This window comes from Lynx canadensis, chromosome C1 (genome assembly GCF_007474595.2).
Source record: "Lynx canadensis isolate LIC74 chromosome C1, mLynCan4.pri.v2, whole genome shotgun sequence".
Classification (NCBI taxonomy): Eukaryota; Metazoa; Chordata; class Mammalia; order Carnivora; family Felidae; genus Lynx; species Lynx canadensis.
The window spans coordinates 161,373,545-161,386,787 of NC_044310.1; the positions used below are offsets into that span (position 1 = coordinate 161,373,545).

General features: G+C 42.3%; 1 protein-coding gene across 3 annotated transcripts; it reads left to right on the forward strand.

The window, feature by feature from the left end:
• The first annotated feature begins 717 nt into the window (after positions 1 to 717).
• Positions 718 to 13,000, forward strand: CDCA7 (cell division cycle associated 7). 3 transcript variants are annotated; one of them, XM_030327281.2, is made up of 10 exons: positions 718 to 863; positions 3,747 to 3,872; positions 4,291 to 4,527; positions 7,193 to 7,429; positions 7,721 to 7,798; positions 9,163 to 9,363; positions 9,769 to 9,906; positions 10,537 to 10,686; positions 11,150 to 11,286; positions 11,871 to 13,000. In XM_030327281.2, exons 1-10 carry the CDS (start codon positions 843 to 845, stop codon positions 11,899 to 11,901), a joined length of 1,356 nt encoding a protein of 451 aa, XP_030183141.1. In that variant the 5' UTR covers positions 718 to 842; the 3' UTR covers positions 11,902 to 13,000. The 3 variants fall into 3 exon arrangements, with proteins under 3 accessions (XP_030183141.1, XP_030183143.1, XP_030183142.1); XM_030327282.1 differs by having other exon boundaries at positions 778 to 863; positions 9,166 to 9,363; XM_030327283.2 differs by lacking the exon at positions 4,291 to 4,527 and having other exon boundaries at positions 757 to 863.
• Positions 13,001 to 13,243: the final 243 nt, after the last annotated feature.

The following is a 13,243-nucleotide window of genomic DNA, read 5'->3' on the forward strand; positions in this document are numbered from 1 at the left end:
TTATAAATTCTGACAAAAGATATGATCGCCAAACCACATTAATAGCCTTTAGGTTCTATCCCGACAGATAAATTCTAAAGGCTTTAGAATCCCGCAGGTAAGTCTTAACTAATAGCAACCCCTTTTTTTCTAATTTCAAAATCACAAGGCTTATGTAAAACTGCAACACAGCTTCGGGTGCTTTCTGGAATGAAACGTCAGGAGTTACCCCATTTAATCGCTTCAGATAACGATGTGGTTACCAAATACGAGGTGCCTTACTCAGGACAGCGACTGGGCTAATAAAGATTGTAGTTCGTGCTTAATTCTTTGATTTTTATATCTAATGATGTAAACCGCACGTCGCAATTAAAGTGCTAAATGCCAAGATCCCCAAGACTCCCGCGCTGCTCTCTATTACCCCGTATCTGCACTTTTCCTCTCTCAGCCCGGAATTCATGCAAATCAGCCTGGTAACCCCGAGGCAATACGAACCTCTTTCGCGCCATTCGCTCAGGACCGTGCAGCGACGTAAAGAGAGTGGTTCTGGAGCCCTAAAAGGGTCGTTTTTCTACGGTGGCTTTTGGAGATTCCTAGGTTGTTGCTCGAGGTCATAATATTTGGGGGGTGGCTTTTTCCCCCCGGCGCCGAGTACGTCTCGCTCCTGGACACGCGGTTACCACAGCTTGCAGGACCTGCGCCCCAACGCGGGAAACCCGGCCGGAGCCCCGCCCCTCTGGGCCCGGGTCTACGCGCCCCGCCCGCCTGCCGCATCTCCTACTCCTTCGGCTCACTGGGACCGCTGCTCGCGCGGTGCTTCGCTCTCCCAGCTCTGAGTGCCGGCCTGGGCACCCGCCACCGGCATGGACGCTCGCCGCGTGCGGGTGAGCGCTAGGCAGACTAACCCGAGGGGCGGGTGCGGTGGGTGCTGGGCGCGGAACGACTCCCTCCAACTACCGCGGACGGAGTTAACTGGTGGCCGTCTTGGGCGGCATCCGTTTAGGCAAACCCCAGGTTTTGTGCATTTTGGGTAATTAGGCGCGCGGGGCCGGCCCCATCTCGTGCGCAGGCTGTTCGGAGATGTGAGCAGTTTGCAGGGTTGGCCGCGCCGGAGAACCTGAGGCCACGTGCGCTCTAAGTGCACGTGCGCCCGGGGCCAGACAGTAGCCGGAGCTGGCGGGTTCCCCATTGTGTCTGCCGGCCTGAGCCCGGACGGAGAGGAGCGCCACCCTCCCCGCTCCCTGCGGTTTGCCCTGCAGCCGCCCAGTCCTTTCCAGCGTGCAGCCATGGGCGGGCGGGTGGCTCGCTGTGGCTTGACTCGTGCGCAGTGGGGCGGGGGGGAGGGGGACCTTGGACGCGGTCCCCACGGGATTTTGCGGCTGCCACACCGGCATCCGCTTCTAACTGCCGAGGGTCGGTGGGTTTGAAGTTTAAAGGTGTTGCAAAAACGGTCTCTTTAGAATTTGCGTTGCACACGTGGGGGGAGGCGTCTCTAGTTCAGGGCGGTGGTTAAGAGCACTTAAAGGATCTGGTGGTCCAAACTGTTCGCCCACCATTTGCTCGTTTTCCATTCATCAACCTTACTCGCAGCTGCAGGACGTTGCCCTGAATGGAACGTTACTTTTTGCTCTAACGGAAACCGGAACGTAGGGTCTGCCCCAGGAGAGGTTAGAAGATGGGGGCTGGGTGAAAAGGAAGAAAGTGACATGCTGAAAATAAATAAAGATTAACACAAGTGGGGAAGCTGGGGTTCTCGTGGGGGGGGGGGGGAAGTGGACGTGTTGGGGGCGTGGTTTCAAAGACAGCTCCGCCGGGTGTAACCGGGCGTAGCTTTCAAGTAGAAGAAAGCCTTGGGCAAATTGGGCTTGGAATCTGACGTACCTGGGTTCAAATGTGGGCCATCCTGTGACTTGAGTAACCCACTTCACGTCTCGTGCCTCAGCTTTCCCGTCTGTTAAATGGGAAGAATGACAGCACCTTTGTTACAAGGAATTAATGTGAAAACATGCTTAGTGCCTGGCAGAAAAATAAAAACACCTACTAAATGGTATAGTTACCGGCCTGCCGGAAAAGCTCAACTTAGCCATAACCATTTGCCTTTTTCTATGTCTTTTCCTCCACCTGTTAACTTAGTTTTGGCCTGTGCTGACTTGTTAAAGCCCAGCATATGTTTCCCTGTCGGCTTCCAGTAGACTGCCTGCCTTGAGGCTGTCTTGGGCCTTTGACTGCTTGCAGGTAGATTGATGAGTAAATGGTGATAATTGCTGCAGCAGTGCAAGGTGCGCTGCTGTTTTAGGAGATTGCAGAATTGGGTTCTCCTGCCAACTGTGTCAGCTTGGGCGCTCTATTTCACCTCCCTGGAGTCTTGAATTTCCTCACTTGGAAAATAGGGTGTTTCTGAGAACCCTTCAGAACCCATACATAGTAGTTCTACGTATTATCACATTTTCTTCCCTTTCTAAAAGGACAAAAGACGTCATTTTATTTGCAAGAGATTGAAATGAAATGCAGAATGTTAGGTGTACAAAGAAGGTCAAGAGTGTTCTTTCCATGGGGCGCCTGGGTGGCTCATTCGGATTCTTGGTTTCTGCTCAGGTCATGATCTTATGGTTAATGAGTTGGAGCCTCCAAGCTCCCCTCCCCTCTATGGGCTCTGCGCTGCTTGGGATTCTGTCTCTGCCCCTCCCCTCCCAAATAAATAAATAAAACTTAAAAAAAAGAAAAAAGAATGTTCATTTCACCTGACACCGCACATCTTGGCATTATTTTGTGGGACCCATAGCAGAGCTTGCCTTCCAAAGTTTTCATTGTGAGGAATCACTTTTGTTGCGTGGCCATATTTAAGAAAATTAAAATACAGGATCTAATACAACACTTAAGGAATCTCATTACATATTAAGAAATGGCAGAAACTGCTGTTTTAACAGGAGATAGACACCAATTTCATTTTTTTGTGAGCAATGCCAGGTTGTTCGGTGTTTAACAAGTAATCTACAAGTAATTTGTGACTTAACAGAAGGACTTCTAAAAATTTAAGACTTGTACAGCAAGGAGACAGGAGAACTGAATATCAGGCCAGGCTAGTGGAGCGCTGAAGTGGAATCAGGCATTCTACCTGGGTTTGGAGTGCTGTTTGACCTTTAACTTGGCTCCTTGTATGTTTGTTCACTGAGTTGATGTACTTGATTTATAAGGACTTGTGCTGAAATCACTATACCCTTCCTGGTTGGAACAGGGCCTGTTTGAAAGCCTGCCATCTTGAAATAGAGGTGCTGCCCAGTTTTTGTAGTTTGGGAAATTAGCATCACAGTACAGAGCCCAAAGCTTATATAAAAAGACCTCATTAGGTTGATTTTGGCCGAGGAACTCTACCATTTTGTACTTTTGAAAATTTCCTTTTAGAAGTGCAATCTAATGTTTTTTATTAACAGGCAGATTTTAGGAGGTCAGCGTGAAACCCCTTGGGAACTCAGTATAACTCTCAGCTTGGTGGGAAGAAAGGTGCACAGTGAGGTAGCCCTATAGATGTTTCATTATTTTGATAAATGTCCTTAACAATATCCCTTCAAAGGGATCCCCTTCCTTTTATGGTTTTACCAGGTTTTGAAAATATTTTTGTAGCATTTGCAAATCCTCCTTTTTCTGTATAGGGCATAAGAAATGGTAATGTCGACTCTGCGCTGTTTCAACCTACTAAACTCAAAAATGATGTCTTTAGTTAGTGTAGTAAGTGTCCCACTTAATAGTATTGCCATTTTCCTTTGCAGCAAAAGGGTCACGGAGTAAAGAAGAACTTAAAGAAATTTAGATACGTGAAGTTGATTTCCATGGAAACCTCGTCATCCTCTGATGACAGTTGTGACAGCTTTGCTTCTGATAATTTTGCAAACACGGTAAGTGCTGCCTGAGAATAAACAGAATTGAGTCTGCAGTGCTCAAAATGCCCCCAAATGCTTTGTGCGTGATTAAAACTGCTTGCTTTTTGCCTGCATTTCTACACAGCCGCTAGGAAAATACAGTATGCATTGTAATTTCATTTCATTTTTTGCTGTGGTTCTAGGTAGTAATTGTTGGAGGTAGATTAGCTACTTATTCTATCCTTTTGAAATGTCGCCTAACCTAACATGCTTGATGATTTGCCATAACAACTCAGAAATCATTTGTAAACCTCTGAACCATTTTTCTTTGTAACAAAAGCTGTTCTCTTGTAGTGCACTTGTAAATGTGATTTGCTCTCTGCACGGTTTATGGAAAATTGGTTCTTGAAAAAGGGGGAAAATGCACAACCACATTTATTTATTTATTTTACAGAAACCTAAATTCAGGTCAGATATCAGTGAAGAACTGGCAAATGTTTTTTATGAGGACTCTGATAATGAATCTTTCTGCGGCTTTTCAGAAAGTGAGGTGCAAGATGTGTTAGACCATTGTGGATTTTTACAGAAACCAAGGCCAGATGTCACTAAAGAACTGGCCAGTATTTTTCATGCCGACTCTGACGATGAATCATTTTGCGGTTTCTCAGAGAGTGAGATACAAGATGGAATGGTGAGTTTGAGAACCAATATCAAGTAAGGTACATTTACAGGCATGACACGCTTGTTTTAAAAAAGTTTTTTTTCTTGTAATTTTCATTTTAGTCATGCCAGGAAATTTTGTTGACCTTTTTAAAATTTTGAGTTCTTTTCATGTCTTACAGCAGTTTTTACTGATGTAGTCCTACTTGTAAAGCTTGAATATTTTGTAGGCTCTGAAAATCTTGGAAACTGGTAAGATAAAATTGACCGACCTCCAGATTTCTGTTGCCACAAAAATCTACCCTGATGATCAGAAGCACACATGTCCTCCAGATCAGCCACATTCACATTGAAGTTCAAGTGCCCAGCCCAGTACCGGCCTGGCATGGGGCAGGCCTTTGGTAAATGTTGGTTCCCATGGTGGATCTTACATACATCTGCATCCAGAAAACCTGTGATAACTCATGTGCAGGAGTTCGAGTGCAGATAATGACAATTAGGACCCTTCATGCTTTGACTTTGGCTCCTTGGCTGGCTTTTCTTGTGCACGCTGCCTTGCCCATAACCTCTGTCATTCTGCTCAGGCCACTGCTGCTGCTGCACATCAGTCCCACTCTCCCTGAGCATACTGTTTAGTTCTGCAGACTCTTGTGAACAAGACTGTCTCAACAAAGGAAGCAGTGTGTTGATTTATAGTCAGGTGCGTGCTCTTCAGCTCATGGTGGTCTGATGTGGGGCCACTCCCGGGGACCACACTGATCCTGACTTAAAAGGACACCTGGCCACGGAGTGTTTATCACTATCTAACTTTGTGGTAATGTAACATTTCCCCTAAGAAGTGACGGTGGTCCAAATCAGTGCATATCGGGAGTTATTACTGGTCTGCAAATACTGGATGTGACCCAAACATTGTCTACAGCCTGAGTCATTTCTGGACAATGTTTCTATTCTTTGTGGTTGCTGTTTGTTTCGATTAATAACATGCCAATCAATTAAAAGTCTTAAGAACTCATAAAAGTTTGTCATTTTCTCCTAATCATGCATACTAAAAGTACGTGAAGAATACTAAAAGCTGTTTGGATTTCAGAAATGTTTGAATGTTAAAAAAAAAAAATGGCTCTTCCATTTCTGGGAGTTTTATGAGTGATATTTTTTCCTTTCTCATTTTTTTTCAACCATCACCACAGTCGATTTAGAATGTTTTCATCACCTCCCGCAAAACCCTGTTCCCATGAACATCCTTTCCCAATATCCTCAATCGGCAACCACCAATCTATCTTCTACTGTTAGAGGTTTTTATATTTTGGACAGCGTATAAATGAATGCAGTCTTTTGTGACTGGCTTCTTTCACTTCACGAAATGTTTTCAAGGTTCTTCCATGTTGTGGTATATGCTAGTACTTGATAACTTTTTTACTGCTGAATGATATTTTCTGAAAATGCTACATTGTATTTATCCTATTCATCAGTTGATGGATTTTTGGATTGATTGTACCTTTTGGCTATTGTGAATAGTACTTCTTTGAACATTCATGATCAAGTTTTTGTGTGGACATATGTTCTTGGAGTATATATATGATTGGATTATATAGTAACTCTGGCCTTTTAATGAACTGACAAGCTGTTTTCCTAAGTAGCTGCACCATTTTACATTCCTACCTGTAGTGTGGGCGGGTTCCAGTTTCTCTATATCCTTCTCATACATTCTTGTTACTGATTCAGTTCTACTAGTAGGTAATGAAGCAGTATCTTGTGATTCTGATTTGTTTTTCCCTAATGGATAATTTTAATACATCTTTAATGGTGGAAACTTACTTTTGGAATCTCCTTTTTTTCTCTTCCTCTAATTTTTAAATTTTCAATAAGATGATTAGAGAGCTATCTAGAGTAGTCAAATTCGTAGCGACAGAAAGTAGAATGGTGGTTGCCAGAAGCCAGGGGTGGAATGGGGAGTTAGTATTTCATGGGTACGGTTTCAGTTTGGGAAGATGAAAAAGTTTTGGAGATGGATTGTGGTGATGGTTACACAACAGTGTGAATGTATTTAATGCCACTGAACTATACACTTAAAAATGGTTAAAATGGTGGGGCACCTGCATGGCTCGGTCAGTTAATGGTTCAACTTTTGATCTCAGCTCAGGTCTTGATATCAGGGTCAGGAGTTTAAGGCCCGTGTTGGGTTCCACGCTGGGTGTGAGGCCTACTTAAAAATAAAAACGAAAAGGTTAAAATGGTATATTTTTATGTCACATATATTTACTGTGAATTTTTTAAAAAGTAGATTAGAGAACAAAGACCCCTTTAATATAGCTTAATGCCATAACCATTGAAACCATGTTTATGGGAGAGCACAATTGTAGGAATTCTTGTAATAAACCAAAGGTCTATTTTTTTTAAAGAGATTAAAAAAGGAGCTAGGAATTTCACATTTCAAAAAAATGACTCAAAACCACTGGCCTAAGGGCTATGATAATGATGTGTCTCAGATAGGCTATGTGAGTTAACACTCAGATTGTTGTAATTCCTGATTTTGTTACCCAGAGCTATCAATTACAATTGACAGTTAAAGTATTCAGTTAAAATTTATTTGATGCCATTGTCTCTTGTCCAAAAGGAATTTGGTAGTCATACTGGTGCAGCCTGTGGGACAATCAGCAAGTCATTAACGATTCTATTGTTCCCACCCAATTAACTAGAGACTGCAGTCAGACCACACTGGCTGCAGGACCCGAAGCCAGTGCAGAAGGTCCGGACCCCTCCGCGTGGCCATGAAGTTTCCAACTCAGAACACCAGGGGAGCTGCCAACAAGAGAGCAGCACCCCCAGAACCCTCTGAGAATTCTGTGACCGATTCCAGTTCTGATTCAGAAGATGAAAATGGCATGAATTTTTTGGAGAAAAGAGCTTTAAATATAAAGCAAAACAAAGCAATGGTAGGTATCTGACTTTGTGCTAAAACTCTTCCTGGCCTTTCTCTAAGCCGCTTGTTGCTTATATCTGTCCTAAGAATTATTTTCAGTGTAGCTGTGAAGTCTTCATAAAATATGCTTTAAGACGTGCTTCTTTTTCCTAAATTCCTAAAAAATTTCCTTAAAAAATCTTCTTTAATCATTAAAGTCTCAGTAAATGTATAAGTTAAATCAAACTCGAGATGTGCTACTGTAATTTCATTTTTGGCAAGTAACCTAAACTAATAATTTCTGTTGAATTTCTTCCCTTTTTAGCTTGCAAAACTAATGTCAGAATTAGAAAGTTTCCCTGGCTCATTCCCTGGAAGGCGTTCCCTACCAGGCCCCAGTTCGGTAAGTGTGATCTTTATTTGTATAATAGTATTATGGACAGGTCTAATGTAGATTTGTTATTTTAAAGTCCAATTTCCTTATTTTGTGTAGTCCTACAGACAAAGAGGAAGTAGAGAAAACCTTCTAACCGATCTCTGGGACCTCTTCTGTGCATCCCAGGGCAGGTGGGGCCTCCCCAAGCCATGCTTCTGCAGTGCTTAAACTAACCCTTTGGATTGGTTCTTTCTCTCCTTCCCAACTCAGCTAAGCCCCTCAAGCACAGGGAGTAAATACTGAAAAAAATTTTTTTTTCTTAGCATCAGTATATTCCTTCTACATAATAGGTGCATAATAATAGGTTTTTAATAACTGAGAATGAGAAAAAAGAAGGAAAAAACAATTTTGTTTAAATGTTTGTTTAGTTTTGACAGAGAGTGCATGCAGGGGAGGGGCAGAGAAAGGACAGAGGATCCAAAGCAGGCTCTGTGCTGACAGCAGCAAGCCCGACCCGGGGCTGGAACTCCCAACCCATGAGATCATGACCTGAGCCAAGTCAAACGCTCAACTGACTGAGCCACCCAGACACCCCAGAAAAAGCAATTTCTTAACCAAGTGATGGTCTACTATATGTGATTCTTTTCTGAGGAACTAAGCTGGTGCAACTAAGGGGAATTTGGGGTGCATGCTGTGGTACAAAAGGAAAGACTTCCTTTCCCCACCTCTTCCTGAGGAAAAAGGGAAGAAGCAAGCAAGAAAAAGAAGGAAAACCACATACATACATTTTTCTCTGGCGCAATATAGAAATAGTGAGAATGTTTCAGAGCTCGAGATGTTGTAGAAAAGGTGGTGGTGGTAATGGTGTTGTTTTTGGTTTTTGGGAAAACAAGAACTATTCATCTTTATTAAGTGGAAGAATAAGTAGATGATCTCTCAGTTTGAGAGGAAACAGCTTGGTATTAGAAAAGCAGAATTACGGCGCGCCTGGGTGGCTCAGCCGGTTGAGTGTCAGACCTCGGCTCAGGTCATGATCTCACAGTGTGAGTTCAGGCCCCACATTGGGCTCTGTGCCTATAGCTTGGAGCTTGGAGCCTGCTTCAGATTCTGTGTCTTCTCTCTCTCTGCCCCTCCCCTGCGCACACGCGCACGCTCTCTCTCTCTCTCTTTTTCTCTCTCTCAAAAATAAAGAAACATTTAAAAATTTTAAGAAAAAAAAAGCAGAATTACAATAGCTCTATCATTTGGGGGCTCATTTTCTCATGAATTCTAGAAAGAACAAAGAATTGGGAAATGGAGCTCTCCTTTTACTTCTACAAAAACATAAAGAGAAGGTGCCACAGAACCTTCATTCTGGAATAAATGGGTTCCATCATATGTGTTTTGCTTAGCAGTCAAAGACAACCCGGAGGCGTACATTCCCAGGTGTTGCTTCCAGAAGAAACCCTGAACGGAGAGCTCGTCCTCTCACCAGGTCAAGGTCCCGGATCCTTGGGTCCCTTAGTGCTCTGCCCCCAGAAGAGGAGGAGGAAGAGGAGGAAGATAAGTTCATGTTGGTGAGAAAGAGGAAGACCATGGACAACTACATGAATGTGAGTTCTCCACATTTGTGCTTGCCCTTCCGTTTATCGTCTTCCACAGGCCCAGCGTCCGATACACAGCACAGGGACACACGCAGCCTCAACGCCAGATGACCCGTGGTAAACATGCTTCTCAAACCGTTCAAAATTGTTAATGCCACATATGCTATCAAATAGATGGGCTTTGTTATTAGATGAGCAGGTCAAAGGTTTCTTCACCTTTTCTTAACGTCGGAATCATTTCCATGATGTTGTCCCCAATATCCTTAGTAAACTTAACAACTTGCATCTTCTCCATAAGCTCTAAAACAGATTTCTAGGTTGAATTCTTTGTGGAGAAATTACAAATCCTGTATCTGAGATTCAGAACTGGGGAGCACCAGTAAGAATGCTATTCCATGATTTTTGTCATGCCAGGAAGATGACGTGCCCAGAAATCGTCGTGCCGGATCCATGACCCTCCCACATATAATTCGCCCTGTGGAAGAAATTACAGAGGAAGAGCTGGAGAACATCTGTAACAACTCTCGAGAGAAGATCTATAACCGTTCATTGGTACAAGCCTCTAAATTGTTATCTGTGAACATGAATGTGGGAGAAAGGATAGCTTCTATCCTTAGAGTTTTGCTAATGTTAATGGTCTCACCATGTGGGATATGTGCCTGTGTTGTTGTTTTTTTTTTTTCTTTCTTTTCATAGAAGAAAAGAGTTTTTAGCATCTTTGGAATATAGACCTCTTGGTCTATATTAGTAGTACTAAGTACTTAGTAGTACTAAGCAATAGTAGTATTTGCTTAGTAAGCCTTTGGTAGCAGTTGATCTTTTCTCAATTTAGAAATTGATTCAACATGTATCTACTATATACACAGGTGCCGGGTGTATGGTGGTATACTAAAGATAAAAAAGGATTTGGGTGGGGTTTTGTTTTTTTTTGTGTTTGCATAAGATGTTTTAGTAGAGAAAACTAGTGTTGATCATATTAACTATAGCATGTGCCAATTGAATGAAATCAGTATGCCTGAAATACTTTTCATGTCCTTAGCATATACCCATGTATGTAGATTTGAAATAGGATTCAAAGACGAATTGTCAGACTCCATCCACAAAGAAGGACATTCTTTATGCTATTTCTCTATACAAAAAGCAGTATTTTATTCTTTTTTTCCCTTATTTGCCTCTTTGTAGGGATCTACTTGCCACCAATGCCGCCAGAAAACTATCGATACCAAAACAAACTGCAGAAACCCGGAGTGCTGGGGTGTTCGTGGCCAGTTCTGTGGCCCCTGCCTTCGAAACCGTTATGGTGAAGAAGTCAAGGATGCTCTGCTGGATCCAGTAGGTGCCTCGAAGGGGTGGTGCTGTGGGCTTGAAGGTCAGCCACGAGTTGAAAGGGCCCAAAGGAGGGCATCCATGAGAGGACTGAGCCCTTATTGTTGTGGGGCATACATATTTCAGGGGAGGCCGATGAATTCATAGTGTTGGTGCTAGGTTAAGTGTGAGCCCCTTTCCAGAGTTTGTGGGACCAGGCCGTTCAGGGGATGCTGATTCTATTTACCCCTGCTATTGCTGTGTAACTTCCTCTGCTGCATTTCCTAAGAAAATAATCCTTAGAATGTAGGAAATGACTAATGGAAATTAATCCTATTAAAAAACCTATGAAAGGTTTTTCTATTCATAAAAAAAAAAAAAAGATTTAAATGCAATTGATGATACCTACCTTAGATTAAAGAGAAATGGATAAGTAAGAGGAGGAAGGGAAGATTTGATTTAACTGTGCCTTTTCACAATTCTCCTTCAGAACTGGTATTGTCCGCCTTGCCGCCGAATCTGCAACTGCAGTTTCTGTCGGCAGCGAGATGGGCGGTGTGCGACTGGGGTCCTTGTGTATTTAGCCAAATACCATGGCTTTGGGAACGTGCATGCTTACTTGAAAAGGTAATTGGCTGGCTTTTCTCTCCTCCACACCCAAATCTTAACATTCATTTATGTATCTTAGTAAGAAGGTGATAGAAGTCAGAATAGCGGTTATCTCCAGGTGGTGGGAACAGCATGTTTTGACTGGAAACAGGCACATTGGGAGTCTTTTTGAATGTTAGAGACATCTTATATCTTCATCTGGGTGGTGGGGACATGTACGTGTGAGTGTGTAAAAATTCAAGTTGTACATTTCAGATGTATGCACTTGACTATTTTACAACTCAGTAAAGACATTTTTAAATAGTTTTTCTTGAAGTTTACTTATTTTGAGAGAGGTAGAGAATGTGAGTCGGGGAGGAGCAGAGAGAGGGGAAGAAAATCCCAAGCAGGCTCCACACAGTCAGTGGAGAACCTGATGCAGGGCTCGAACTTACAAACCTTGAGATCATGACCTGAGCCAAAATCAAGAGTCAGACACTTAAACCGACTGAGCCACCCAGGCACCCCTCAATGAAAACATTTTTAAAACAGTGAATTAAACTTTCGAAAGAAAATTCTTAGGTCGAAAACCATATCCTGACATGTTCCCTTCTCTCTTTCAGTCTGAAACAGGAATTCGAAATGCAAGCATAGCATTTAGAAGATCCACTACCCGTCTTCCACTGTGCAAATCTTCCAAGTTCAGGTTTTCAATTTTGTCATGTGATTGGAACCTGAGTTACGAATTTTGATGATCAGTCTGTTCTGTAGGAAACGCAAATCAAGTTCCTCTCACTAACAAACGCGTTTCTGAGCATCACAGAGGTATATCTCTAGCTATACTGTGCCCTCCTGCTGTTTCTTTGCTTTTTCCCCCACCCCTCACCCCATTCCATCCCCCTCTATTTCCAGTGGTTCCCTCCCACCATTTTGTTTCTGAATTCTTTTTGAATAGCAATTTTATGAAAGCATGTTTGATTTAATTGGCGTTGAAATCGCCCTGGAATCTGCCCATAAAACCAAGCACTTAGAAACAGTAGTAACATTAACTAACTACATCTATTGAATTCCAGAGAACAGCCCTCTAACTTGTTTACGGGAAAGCAGTGAGCACAATTTATGATTTATTGTTCATACTAGTTAACCTTTTCTAACAGAATCAAGGCACACAAGTCTTAAAACCATGTGGAAAAATTGGGTAATTGTTGGGAAATGGAGTATTATTATTTTGGATGCCTCTCGTGAGATTATTCCATGTATCGTGCAATTGTAGTTTGCCAAGTTTATTTCCGTTCCTACGTAAGATGTTTCAAATTCCTGATCATTTTGCATGGAAAATTGATATTAGTACTAGTCTACGACTAGTCTTTGCAGTTTTTACTTTCTTGAAGTTATAAACTAGGCACAAAGTTCATGTTCAGGTTTTAAGCACTTTTATAACAATGAGAAGTGCCTTTTTGGAGTTGGGTGACTTTCAACAGTTTGTTAACTTGACATCTCTGTCCTTTTAATTTCTGGGCAGAATTCATGTGTCGCCCCTACCCCCTACCCGACCCCTTTTTGCATTAGATCGTTTTGTAGAGGTGGAATCAAAGTGTCTTTGTCCATTTTCTTTGCATGTGTAGCCTATTGCTATGGCCATTCAGTGTTTGATGCCTAATTGGACATTGAATCAATAAATGTAAATAGAGCTTTTGATCTGTAATGCTTTTATACAAAGTTTTTTATTTTAATAATAAAATGTTATATTCTAGCTTGTCTGTTTTCTTTTTTATTCTTTAATAATCTTAACTGCACTGAATCCTAATTGTCTTCTCATATTTCAACAAAAGACCATTTCTACCTTTTATAGAGTCTGCCTTTTGGCTTAAGTTTCTGAAGGTTAAGGGCCAGCTCTTTTGAACAGGACCTAGCTTGGTGATATAACCAGTTGCTGTGATCAGAAAATCAGCTGAGACAACTATAGATAGAAAATAATACATGCTCATGAAATTTT